Below are 14,548 nucleotides of genomic sequence, written 5' to 3' on the forward strand. Positions count from 1 at the left end.
AATGGTTAATAGTAAAAATAAGAGGAGAAATCGAAGGGGTAGGATTGTCTGGTCAATGTGATTTTTAGTCTATGTTCTACTGAAAATGGGCCCAATGATTTGAACGGATGGGATTCGGGCGCGTGTATACATTGGTGGATGAATTCTAGTATGTGGGTCCTACCATTCAGCCATGGATAGCATCCGCATTGTTGCAAGGTCCAAATGCGTTATTCACAAGTTTCATAATACAAACGCGTTAATCCCAAAGTGCTTTCATCATCCGCAATCCAAATGCGGTAAATTCCAAAAGAGTTCGTTTTGTCTCTGTCGCGATCACGACTGAAAAACTAGCGTGTGTCGCAAGCCTCTGGGTCCTACATGATGAGACTTCCTAATGATCTGAACCGTTCATTTTCTTTTACTTCTATGCATAAGTTATTATAATACCATTTTGAATTCATTAATGATTGTAAATTTTGTCATGAATGCAAGACATTTGAAAACTTTTTATTATTTTAAATAGATAGTGATTATTACAGTCATCTATTCAGTATAGATTTTATTTAATTAGGATTTTTAACATATATTATATAATTTGGACGGTTCTGATCATCAAATTACTCAGATTTTGGGCCCAGTAAGTGGCGACATACACAGGATTCCGAGTAGCGACAGATGCAAAACGAACTCAATCCTCAGTGCCTGCGTACGCTACAGTTCACTGAATGGGGAGTTATATGATACTCAGCAGCGTATGAGGCTCGATACTCAGGCGCTTAGAAATTGTATACAAGAGCATATAATAACTCAAATTGAACCGACTAAATTGTGGGACCCACCGTAACTAACTCACAGTCCCAAAATCAGATTGGTTGAATGATATTAACATCTGATTCTAGGACACGCTTGTTTATTGAAATAGCACCCACGGATAGTTCTCAGTTTTAACCGTCCAATAAAAGGTCTACAAATCCCACAATATCATATTCAAATAGGCGTTATTTTTGGTTCTTTATGTATCTAAACTGAAACTATAATTTGAACATTTTATTTTTGATTTGTATGCAATTTCTAAGTGCCCGTGTATCATCTTCACACTCTCCGAGAGTATCTAAGTTTTTTTTTTTCTCTCAGCTAAACCGTGACAACTCATCCATGATTCAAATGTCAACCATGCCAATCTAAACCGTTCAAATTGTTCCCTGACCCCTAACCAAGGCAGTAAATTTCTGCAGGCAGTATGACACGTTAAGTATTTTTATTTATTTTAGTTATTTTATACTTAAGTTTGTGTGGCTTATACGGCACATGTGGAGAAAGGAAATGAAAAAGGATGGTTATAGAAATTAGAAAAGGAGGAGAGACGGAAAGGGTGATTTTAAGCCTAGGTGGATATACACCATCATATAATGTTAAATGGTGGATGACACGTCCATCTCTTTCCAATTCCATGGTTTGCTCAAAATTAAAATTTCTAAAGTTTTTGGTAGGGTATGTTTAGAATATAGGATTAAGTGGTATGAATTTGATTTCAATGTAAATTTCATCCGGTTTTTGGAATTGATAAAAATGATTGGATTAATTTAGATATTTAACATTTCAATTTCAGTGAAAGATATGATAGGATTTATGATAAATTTCGAAAATCCACTACATTTACATAGCTCCACATTGACGCAAGTGTTTTAATCACGCCAATCGCCATCCATCTATACGTGTTCTTTTACACATTACACTCTTAGTTGCATATAAATATAAGTGACCTTGTGAAATTTAGTATGTTGATTACATTTTTAATATTATTTTTATATTGGCTTCACGTAAAATGGTGTTTTTTTTTTTTTTCTCCAAAGAAAAAATTTAAATATAGATGGTCAAAATGCCATTGTATTTTCACATATGTAATTATTATGTAATAATGGTATTAATTCCATCCAATGCAATTCAATTCATCTCATGTATTAGACTTGCAGCTAAAATATCAACCATGCTTTAGACAACAGTTAAATTTTTTAGCTCCAAGTTATATTCAACCGAATTCAATACTCTATACCCACAAAAAATAAAAAAGGTAAAAAAACAGAATTAATTTGGTGTGGCGTCTATTAATACATAACATGAAAATCAAAACTGTAGATAGAGCTGTTCACATAGACTGATATGGATAGGTAGTGTTACTGCCAAACACGAAAGGATGCATTTGCGGCAACACTTGTAATTATCCTAAAATATTCAAGACCTTCTATGATGCCCATCAAAGGACAATAAATTCAAGGAAATCCAACGGTGGGAATGGAAGCAAAGGAAAGGAGTTCTTGATCATGTTGGAATCGAGACATCTCTGCCTCCTCCATGCAAATGAAAGCCTCTATTCCATCATCTGATCTTGTCCCCATCAAAACAGTGCTATTTCTGATATGATTGCGTCCTTGACTGACCCAAATAGGCCTTCCCCACCCAAAATCCACTTCATAGATTGGAAATCTACACCAACTGCTGAAGATGCATAGATCCAGACCACAATGAGAATACTTCTCACCTAGAGCTCTGAAAGGCCCTTGAGACTCTTGGGGCCCACCTGGCCCTTGCAATCTTCTAATATGATTACCATCTACTTTCCTTATTGCATCCCTCATCTGGCCTTCTAAGTAGTGTTGCATGTCTCCATTGTACTTTTCAACCACCACTGATGAAATTGCACCTGATACGATATTACCAAAGGAATTATCAGGCAATGGTGGGACCATCCTTCTACGCAGGCATACAGCCTGCAACGCTGCGGATGCCCTTGTGGACCCCACTTCTCCTCGAGCCCGCATGATGGACCGCCAGATGAGCACCGAGACCGCCTCCACACGCGTCGGCCCCACAGCATTGCTAGCTCTAGTTATTAGAGCGGCGATCTTTGATCCATCGAAAACAAACCTCTTCGTTACAAGATTCTCTTCTACTGTGATTATAGAGCTATCGGCGGATATTGGCACTTCCCTCGGCGGGAAGAGTGAGGCGGAGTTGAAAGTGGGGCCCATGGCTTCATCTGCCCCACGTGAAGTAGCTGCCCATCCGTTGAGGAATGTGAAACATGAAGCTCCATCAGAGATCTTGTGTGAAATACCCACACCGATCGCCAGTCCGCCGCAGTCGAAAACATTGGCTTGGATTGCCAGGAGCGTGTCTCTACCTGACCTCGTGCGAGTTGCATCACATGGGAGAAACTGAGTGATTTTCTCGATATCGGGCATCTGGAGGAACGCTGAGAGCTGACCGTCGACTCGGGCTTCTACGAAATCGACACCCATGTCATTGCACTCAACCGAGCTGTTTCCTTCTATCCGTCCAGCTAGCGGGTAGAAGCGAGTTAAGGTTTCTGATAGAGATTTCTTCAGTTGGTGAGATTTCTGAACTGGGCTGCTGTCATTTTTGGAGTAGAAGAGAACAAGGCGGATGTAGATCCTAGGGCTGAGCTGGTCTAGCAAGGATAGCTGGAGTCTGCAAAGGTGCTGTGGAGTTGGAGAAGATGGCTTGATGGTTTCTAGGGAGATGATTTCAACGTTCCACATCTCACAGACTTCCAAAATTCCAAGAAAATGCTCTGTTTGGGCTTCTTCTGTTAACAGGTATTGACTTCTTATGCTGAAGCCGGATCTTCAGCAAGGTTTTTAGCTTTTCTTTTGGTTTTTCTATAACTACGTGTGTGGGCCAACCGTGTTGTGTGGATGATATTCACTCCAATCATCATGTGCACCCCTTCATATTCTCCTTGAATGTCAAAACTCAGACACATCCAATGTTGTGATGATCAACACCATGTAAATCATGCTTGAAAACACTAAATAACATGGTGTGGCCCACTTGAGTTTTGGAGTAGCCTATTTTTTAGGTATCTAATTCATCCTTGTGAGGTGCAACTTAGGAATGAATTGAATGGCCTGAAAACAATATGGTGTGACCCACCTGTGCTTTGGATCAATCTCCCCACATCTTCGCTGTAGAGTAAGCTAATTCCACAAGAATCTGGATCCTTCATTGCAGGCCGAAAAATTCTGCACGTCGCAGTTTAACTGCGGCACATCACATCAACACATCCTGCTTTTAAAGCAGCAGGGCCGACAATGCTACGATTGTACTCCTTGTGACAAAAAAAGATCCATATTCATTCTACAATTGTTGCCAGGAGTAGAAATGCGGATCCTTTTACTTGTGACAGGCAGCAATGCAATTGATTTGGACCACATTATCACACCTTGCATTCAATGCAGTAGCGCTGACAACGGCAATGATGATGTGAACAGATAACAATGCAAGAAAGCAAAACTTGCTGGAAGCGGATTAGCTACTCCTCCTGCCGCCAGCTAATGGCTGGTGTTCGGTGGTCCGTGGGCCTAACATGATTTATGTGTTTCCTCCATGCCGTTCATATATTTTCATAGATCGTTTTATGATATTAAAAAAAAAAAATGAAGTATATCCCAATCTCAAGTGAATCACATTATAGGAAACAATGTTAAATAAATTTTGACCATTAAAAACCTTTTGGGAGCCGTAAGAGTATTGGATCAATTTGATCTTTGTTTTTTCCCTTCGTCTATGTCTTTATAACCTAATCAACAGATCGGATGTCAGATAAACAATACATTGGGCCTAAGGAGGATTTAAATGATGGATATTCAATTACTATTGGTTTCCTGTAGCGTGGTATTCCATTATTATTTTGAGGTTGAAGAGCTAAAATGATCTTTAAAATTATATAAACGGAATGAATGAAACACATACATCATGGTGGGGCCCACATACCACCGAACACCAGCCACGGGGCTGGTGTCAAAGGGAGTAGCCAATCCGTTCCCGAACTTTCTACCTGAGACAAACAGAAGATCCAGATTCATCTCACACTGACGCGATCACGAAGTCTTTTTTTGTCCGTAGTGTTTAAGTAAACCACACTCCCTTAATCTTCTTTCATGTGTACAATATCTAAACCGTCCAAAAGGTGAGCCTCTAGGGACCACCTTTCCGATGGCTTAGATGCTGTACGTACCTTGACAAGTTGGCCATGTGCGCAAGATTGATGGAGACTTATCAGTCCAACGGGTGTATTTAAATACATTGTTTATTCAAAGTCTTAAAAAAACTTATCTTTTAAAAATTTTGATAACAATGTAAGTAATAAAAGATTGCAATGAATATGAGCTGTTTAATGCCTTAAACCTACCCAGGTATTGAAAATTCGCTGAAATTATTTTGGACAATCTCATGGTCCAGCTAGCTCACAAATATCAACGTGTCCACATCCAATCCGTTCAAAAAGTTGGCCCACCATGATGAGCATCAGATGAAAATATAACTAGATAGCGATCCACTCATCATGTGAGCCATACCATTAAAAAATGATTGAATAAACGCTGATCTGGTCCATTGAACACGTACGTGTGGACCACCTGAATTTTTGAACCAGATGATTTTCATGGTGGGGCCAATCTATTGGACAGGTCGGCTTTCACACACACAGAGGACGTACACATAGGCAATTGTGGTTGGGCTACAGCAATACCTTTCCAATTGATTGTGCTCGAGACCTCAATAAAAAAATAATAGCAGTTTCACCTGACATTTAAAAAAGTGAGCACTATAGAAAGAAAATGCTGAAGTAACCTGCGTCGGTACATGGGTGGGGGAACTTTCTCTAACCTAGTGACACGTGTGAGTGTGAGTTGTGCTGAACTCGAAATGTTAGTTTTGGGCGCACTTGGCTGCGACCCCCGTACCAGCTATAGCTATGTGGGTGCGACCCAGGCCCGGACCGTAGGGGCCACACCTAGACGTATGGAATATATATCCACTCCGTCCCTCTGTTTTTCAGGAATGGTCTAAAAAATGAAGTAGATATAGAACGACTATACTATAGGAAATAATGGTTATTGCTTTAGCCTAACATCACCTGTACTTGAAGAATTGCCGGTACTTGAAGCTTGTGTAGTCGTCATGAACAAGAAAACGATGAAGGATAAAGATCATGCATGTCTCTTGTTGAATCCTCTTCCAACCCCGTATGAGTCATTCAAAGACTCGCTGTACACCGATAGATCAACTCTTAGTGTCGATAACATTATCTTAGCCCTTCATGGAAAGGTGATGAGAAAGAAAAGCGGTGATGCGGACACATTTACTAATGTATTGGTTACGAGGGGGCGATTTTCTGAGCGGGATAATGGATCTTCTCGATCGAGATTCAAATCCAAGGGCATGGGCAAAGGAAAGTTGAAGTGATAGAACTGTGAGATGTCTGAGCACATGAAGAAGGATTGCACAAATCCTAATGCAAGAAGAGAAAATTCAGAGACTTCTTCCAGGGAAACTAACATTGCGGAGTTTGATGAAGGTACGGAAGTGATGTGTTGTCAGTGTCCATGATTGGACACTTATACGATGACCTTAAGGATGAGTGGATTTTAAATACCAGGACATCATATTACATGACTCCTCATCAGAGTTGGTTCATCGGTTACAGAGAGTGCGATGGTGGCTGGGTATTTATGGGCAATGATAATGCTTATAGTTGGTGGGTGTTGGATCGGTGCGCATCAATATGTTTCATGGCGTGAAGCGTACCTTGACCAAAGTAAGACACGTTCCTGATATGTGGAAGGGCTTGATATCTCTTGGATCACTCGAGGCTCTTGGGTACAGGTTCACCTGTTTTAATCGTGCCCTTAAAGTTTCAAAAGGGGCATTCGTAGTCATGAAGGCATGAAGAAAAGAGAATCTTTATAGGTTGATCGGAAGCACTTCATTAAGTAGAGTTGCAACATCTGTAACGGATTTCACGTCTGCATGTATGTGGCATGCATGTTTAGGCCACATAAGCGAGTAAGGTATGAAGGTACTTTTCTGATCGTTGTTTAATTTCAATTTTTAAAAATTTTGATTTAAGTATATGTGAGCATTGTATATATGTTAAACATTTAAGGTTATATTTGAAATATAGGAAACATGTATGTAAGGGTATTCTTGACTATTTGTATTCTAATATAGGGAGGCTAATGCCTGTGGTTTCTGCTGGATGGTCGTCATGGTTTGTCATGTTCATTGATAACTACTTTAGGAAAGTGTGAGTTTATTTTATGAAAAAGAAATGTTTTTATCAACTTTAAGTAGTGGAGACGATGGTTGAAAAACATCAGGGTGAAAGGTGAAAGTTCTAAGGACAGATAATGGTAGAGAATTTACTTCATTGATAACTATTCTATAAGAATGAAGGGATCATGAGGCACAACATAGTGCACCACACATCAAATCAAAACGGTGTGACTGAGCGGATGAATTAGACTCTCTTGGAGAGGGCCCGATGCATGATTAATAATTAATGTTGGGTTGGGCAAGGAATTGCTGATTAAGGCCATTAATACATCTTGTTACTTAATAAATTGGTCCCCTTCTACGGTCATTGATTACAAAATTTCAGAGGAAGTATGGAGTGGTCAGTATGTAGACTACTCAAGATTGTGTGTGTTTGGTTGTGAAGCTTACTCTCATGTTCCGTCAATTGAGAGAGATAAGTTAGACAAAAGAGCCAAAAAGTATATCTTTATTGGCAATGGAGTGGTGTGAAGTGGTATAGGCTGTATGACTAGGTCATATGAAAAACCATCATTAGTTGTGACGTCAAATTCGATGAAGGATCGTTGTTCCATAAGGATGAGCACTAGGAACCAGAAAAGTTGATTGTGGATGTTCAGATAGACATAAATGACACTCAGGCTAATACTGATACACAGACAGAGGTACATGAGTTGGTGGAGTAGCCACCTGTGAGAAGGAATACGTCGCGGGATTGTGGGTTACTGGCAAGATACAGAGATGACTCAAATGTCGCATATGCCCTCATTACAAATGAGGGGGATCCGTCTATTCTTCAGGAGGCTTTTGATGAGCCTGATGAAGAAAAACAGAAAGCATCGGTGGACAATGAGATAGATTCTTTGTATAAGAACAAGCTAGATGTGGGAGCTAGTGAATCTTCTAGTTAGCCGAAAAGCGATCGGGTGCAAGTGGATATTCAAAAAGAAACATGATAGGTATAAGGCAAAGATGGTAGCGAAGGGATATACTCAGAGGCAAGGTGTCGACTTCAATGAGATATTTGCGCTGTTTGTGAAGCAAGTATCTATTAACATCGTATTGGTGTTGGTTGCTTAATACGATCTCGAGCTGGAACAAATAGATGTGAATACTGCCTTGTTGCATGAGAAATTGGAAGATCAAATTTATATAAAGCAATTAGAGGGATTCGAAATAAAAGGGGTAAAGAACAAGGTTTGCAAGTTGAAGAGGTCGTTGTATGCCCTGAAGCAGTCGCCTAAGCAATGGTACAAAAAGTTTGATTCTTTTATGGTGAGTCAAAAGTTTACTAGGAGTAAATATGATCATTGTGTCTATTACAAGACAATGAGTGATGGTAAATTTATTATCTTAGTATTGTACGTTGATGGCATGCTGATCGTCAGTTATATCATATCTGAAATTAATTTACTAAAGACTTAGTTATTAAGGATATTTGAGATGAAAGATCTGAGGGCTGTAAAGACGGTTTTCAGCATTGACATACATAGAGTTAGGAAGAGAAGCCAAGAGTTGCGTAAGTGCGAGATTTGTTTCCTATTTCGATGGTGATTCACCTAGAATATATATATATAGGGTTTTCGGCATTGACATACACAGAGTCAGGAAGAGAGTGTGTGTGTGTGTGTACTGTGTATATATGGAAATGGGTCTCATATGTGGGCCCCACCGTGATTGTGTGTGTGTGTGTGTGTGTGTGTGTGTGGGTGGGTGGGAAAAGGTCCTATGTGGGCCCCACCGTGATGTGTGTCAAACATCTACCCCATTAGTCAAATGCACCATTCGATAGTGGGCCTAGGGCTTAAAAATCAAGTCAATCCGTAACTTTTGTGGGCCACATCACATACAAAAGTTGAGAGGGGTTATCCTCCATTAAAACATACATAATCATTTGTTGGGCCCACCGAGATGTGGTTCACAAATTCAACCCATCCGTTATGTGTGCCCCACTTATATGAGGGGTCAGGCGAAGTTTTAGATGCATCCAAGTTTCAGGTGGGCCCCACCAAGTGCTTTTATATGTTTTAGGCATGTCTTCACATGATTTTACATGGTATGGCCCACCTAAGTTTCGTATATGGGTGATTTTTGGGATATCTCATAGTTTAAAGGGGACCCATCAAATGCATGACGTTGATGTTCGACACACATCATGGTGAGTCCCACACAGCTCGACCTCATGGGAAGTTTCCATGAGCTCGACTGCATAGAACCTTTTCTACACACACACATACTGATATATATAATCGGGAATAAAGGGTATCAAAAGCTTTCTAATTTGCTCATAGGATTTCAAGGGTGTAACTTGGGTGATTCGAGGATTGTTCAAATAAGGTATTCTCTATTTCTTGTAATTTTCTTCTTTCATTGTGCATATCTATTGTTTTGTGACGTAGTTTTTTCCGTAAGGGCTTTTCCACCTTAAATTTGGAGTTTTGTGATTGGGTTTGATTGTTGCGATTGGAATACTTTGGTTGATTCATCTCCATGTGCTTCCGCGGTCCCCCAACACTAAACTGCCACATATCGTGGTGATCAGGTGAGGCATGTAATACTCTAAACCTTGTTTAAGAAAGAAAATGGAAATTTTTACTGCAAAATTCCCTTAGAATCCACATTTTCCACATTTTACCAAATAATGCCTCCACCATTATGAAATTACAAATATGCCCTTTCTATTTTTTTAGTCGAGGCTTATGGGCCTGCATGGTATGTGTGAAACATCCAATCATTCAACATATGGACACAACCATGGTGGTTAAACAAATAATCAGGGTGATCAAATCATCAAATGGGCTGCAATTAAATTGGGATGTTTGAGTGGGGGCATATTATTTTTTATGGATTGGCCCACTTTATAATCCTCCAGAATTTTAGTTCATCTGATATAATAGTGTTGGTTCACATCTATTGAGTAGTTGGATGTAAGCAAACCACATTCGGCCCATGATTCTCAATCCAAACTTTGTAAAGAAAATATAAACAAGGGCCATAAATACATAAATTCACTTATGAAAAAGCCCTCTCCAGTAATATCAGTTCTGGAGTCATTATTTAGTAAAATCTCATTTTAGAAGGAATTCATGCAAAATCACTCTCCAATAAGATCAGTTTTGGAGGCACTATTTAGTAAAATCTCATTCTTAGAGGAACTCATTATAAAAATCCCTAGAAAATACAACAATTTTTCATATTCAACAAAGAAGGTGCCAAATATCTAATAGCAAGAATCTGTAAATCAAAAGGATTTTATGTTGGTAGGACATTCAAGCAGTGGCCCATCATATCAACTCCGTGGATAGCTAAACAATGGGTCGTACTTATGAAAAGTATAATTTGGTAAATAACGAATTCTCTGATGGTTTTTTTATTTATTTTTATTTTTTATTCTTTTATTTTAAAGGCTTTGGTAATCTTCCATTTACAAAAATGTTAGGAAAGAAGTCAACGTCCCAAAGCACGCCAGACATTGAATAAGAGGATAAAGATTGCTAATTCAAAATATGATTTCATCATCTGTTTTATTTTAATGGGTTTTGATGGATCCAAAACAACCTTTTCTGTTCGGTATGTACCCAAATAATGCGACATTTGGCTACCATTGTAGTGCTGCGCCCCATGCATGCACGCTGACCAATACAGCCCAAAAATTTCGAGCATCATAATTGTGGGCCATAGCACAAGAGTGGGCCCATACGATGATCCTACCATTGCCATAAAATGGACGGTGATTAACAACTGAAGAATGGTATGTGCACCTCTTTGGCACTCGTCTCTCGCACGTGGAAATGTGGTGCGCATGTGAGAGATCGGAGACCATGGATCAGCAGCTGGTCCTATTGTGTGGATTCAGGCGAACTGATCATCAGGTGGCCAGGTATGCACACTGAATGTACACCGGTGGTTGGTTTCTCAAAACCATCTTTGGCGTACATGTGGCACACCTAAAGATCAGATGCAATCTAAATACCAACAGATGTACGGTTTAGATCCTTTGAGCACTGTGATTTTTATTTTTATTTCTTTATACCCACGTGTTTAGCGGCCACATGTTTTCACTAGACGTCCAATAATGACTACATCTTACTCATGCTCGAAAATATCTTTCCTCCATTAACTATTAACGACACCTGTCAAAACTAAAATGACACATAACCATATACACCTATATAGAAAGATTACACCTTCAAGTTAAAATTCAAACGTACAAATAATCATACTGAGTACGACGGACTATTCATCAGCCTAGGAATTTTATTAGAATTGGGAGATAAAAACGTGGAGATAATCAATGACTCACGGTTGATTTTTATTTATTTATTTCATTATTTTAAGGTAAAATTAATTGATGAAGAAAATAGTAATATTCGGGCTGCCTCAGGAGAAAAAAGACCTGGGGAAACCTATCATGCATGGGCCTCATCAAAATTGCTCAAAAGACAAACCAAAAAGAGTGGGGTGCCCTCAGGAAATAGGACAGAAAAAGGTGAATTCTCTGACCGCCCCTAGACCCACCTTATCAAGGAAAAGGAGGCCCCTGACCAACTTTGACGACGTCCTGCTTAGGTACATCCTACAACAATTCAGCGCTAACGCTAATGAGATGGCACGAATTAATAGCAGTAGGTATCAGACTACCATAGGGGTTTTTCAAGAGGCTCCTCACGCTCCTGAAGTATTCACTCCCTCCTAGCTGTTCAATGAGGGCCTGTTTGGCCAGGCCTATCCCACGGTATCAGGAGGGATGGGATTACGATATCCCAAGATATGTATGACGAGCCAAACGGACCCGGTGAACCTATCCTGGAATATAAGCAATCCCATGGATCTTAAAACAATCCACTGACTGTTGAGATTGCTTCCCTGGAAACGTCAGTAGATGATTAGAGATTCCCAATTATATGTTATCTTATGAGGCCAAGTACCAGAACCAATCTTGCGATTTGGAGAATTTTTTCGCATTACTTGATCTTAGACGACGACCTGTATGGAAAGGGAGCTGATGACCTTTTATTTAAATGTTTAGGCAAAGACGACGTTATGGTGGTCATGGGAGAAATGCACGGAAGGCATCTATGGGGCTCATCAAGCCAAACATAAATTACAGTATTTGATATCAAGGCATGTCTTGACCCACCGTTCAAAAGGGCTGCATGAAGTACGGAAAGGGATACCAAGCCTAGCAAAAGGACAGACCATCATAGCATGTGCATGCGTCGGAGCTGCATCCTATCATAATTCCATAGCCCTTTCAGGAGTCGGCCATAGATATTATCAGCCAGATTTATCCACATGTTCAAACAACACAACTTTATTATCTTTGCCGCTGATTACTTCACCAAGTGGGTTAAAGTATGGTTGTTACATGGAGTCGGCCAGGCAGACGTCACGGATTTTATTAAAGAACATTTATTTTATTTTATTTTATTTTATTTTTTCAAAAAAACTTTCTATTCATTTCAACCGGTATAGGCTATATAGAGCACTGCACAAAAGGAAGCAAAGAGGCCCCTCGCAAAAACAGAGAGGGCCGAACCGAAAAGAGAGGGCACAGGCAACCACCAAACACCAGAAAAGGCAAAAGAAAAAGCAAAAGGAAAGCGGAGGCCGAGCTAGGTAACAAATCTTAGCGAGCCAAGGCCAGTCCTGTCCAAGAAGATCATCCCTCGGACGATAGGAGGGAGGGACGTCAAGTAAAGGAAATCGAGGACTGCTGAGAGAAGCTCCCTTCTTTCACCATACCATCGGCAGGGCTGTTACCTTCTCTGAGAATATGAGTGAACGAAAATTCACCTAGCCAGCAAAGACGATTGATTCGAGACAACCAATTGTTCCATTTCCAAGGGGGCTTAGCTTGATAAGTGAGGCAGAGGAACACCAAACGAGAATCTGTTTCCATAACTACCCTGTCCAAACCTTTATCCAAAGAGAGCTTCATCTCGTCATGAACGGCATGAAGTTCCGCCATATTATTAGAGCTGATCCCGTAAGCCGCTGTGAAGCAAAAAAAAAAATGCACCATTGTCGTTCCTCCAGATCCCACTCCCACCTGAGGGCCTGGGATTTCCTAGAGCCGATCCATCGACATTTAATTTTACCCAACCAGGGGACGGCTGCCTTCACTTCACCAGAATAGAGGGGGGGAGAGGTTGATGCAACATCGGTTTCATCGACCTGAGCCCACGAGACCACCCAATGCTGACCATTATATCCGCTCCAATGATCTGGTTTGCCCACCATCTGACACGAACACTGAAATTTCTTATGGACATGGGAGAGGTGCCATAGGTTGCACTGTTTCTGGAGCACCAGGTCTCCCAAAGAATGAGGATAGGCAATAGAAATCTGACAGAGTTTGGAGCAACACCTGGCGCCGCTGCACTCCTCCAATGATTCAGCTTTGCAGCAATTGAGTTGTGGAGCAGTGGGGGAACACCACAAAGCGACCTGAAATAATTCCAAAGAGCTTTAGCATGTCGGCCAAACAGAAACAAATGAGATATTGATTCCGGTTGGGGGTTTGCGTGCGTACCTTCCAGACAACATCTACACCTGGAGGCTAAGGCCACGCCCCTAGCTTGAATGTTGTTATCGACGGGGAGCGCATTTTGTAGAGATCGCCACATGAAGATGGAGAATTTTGGGGGAAGTTGGCGGAGCCAGATCCACTTTGCCCAATGGATGGGAGGGCCTGGAGATCGAAGCAGCTTCCAGGCAGACCGGACAGAAAATCTCCCTGAAGGATCGAGAGGCCAGAAGCACTCTGGAAGATCGTCCGAAATTGAAAAGCCCCCATTAAAAATTTCATCAATTAGCTATTGGGGTAGAAGAGTGAAAACCCGGGCTGGAGGGAGGGGACCAGAACGACCAAAAACTTCTCTCAATAGCAGATCCTGAAGTTCTGGAGGGATGGGATCCTCAAATAGCTACTAGAGGGGGCCCCTACCTAGCCAGTTGACAAAACAAAAATTGAGATCGCCATTGCCTATCAACCATTGAACTGAGTGCGACAGAATAGGAAAGAGGGATCTTACACGCTTCCATAAGGGAGACGCAGTTGGCAAGGCAGACACCTACGCACTGGACTGAAAGTCCCGACAGTATTTGCTTCGCATCAACTTTGCCTAAGGACCTGCAGGATTTTCACGATTAACCATCCACGCTAACTTTAGACGTTGTGCATCCAGAACTTCTTTCAACCTTCTAATACCCAATCCTCCTTCCTCAGTGGGGCGAGCAATCTTTTTCCAATTGAGCCAGTGGTATTTTCTGCGACCATCGGACCAGCCCCAGAAGAAAATTGAAAAGCTTCTTTCAATCTTATCGATTACCTGGCGCGGGGTATGCATCGCTGACATGATGTGGATGGGAATACTGCTCAGAACGTGACGAAGAAGTGTCTCTACCAGCCTGAGAAATCAGTCTACCCGCCCAACCTGACATCCTT

The 14,548-nt window shown here is 40.9% G+C and overlaps 1 protein-coding gene across 1 annotated transcript; it reads right to left on the reverse strand.

Annotated features, from left to right (window-relative positions):
• Nucleotides 1-2,220: 2,220 nt before the first annotated feature.
• Nucleotides 2,221-3,636, reverse strand: LOC131225510 (vinorine synthase-like). The gene has a single exon (XM_058221047.1). It carries the CDS (start codon nucleotides 3,540-3,542, stop codon nucleotides 2,253-2,255), a length of 1,290 nt encoding a protein of 429 aa, XP_058077030.1. The 5' UTR covers nucleotides 3,543-3,636; the 3' UTR covers nucleotides 2,221-2,252.
• Between the last annotated feature and the right edge of the window lie 10,912 nt (nucleotides 3,637-14,548).

Source organism: Magnolia sinica, chromosome 14, assembly GCF_029962835.1.
Source record: "Magnolia sinica isolate HGM2019 chromosome 14, MsV1, whole genome shotgun sequence".
NCBI lineage: Eukaryota > Viridiplantae > Streptophyta > Magnoliopsida > Magnoliales > Magnoliaceae > Magnolia > Magnolia sinica.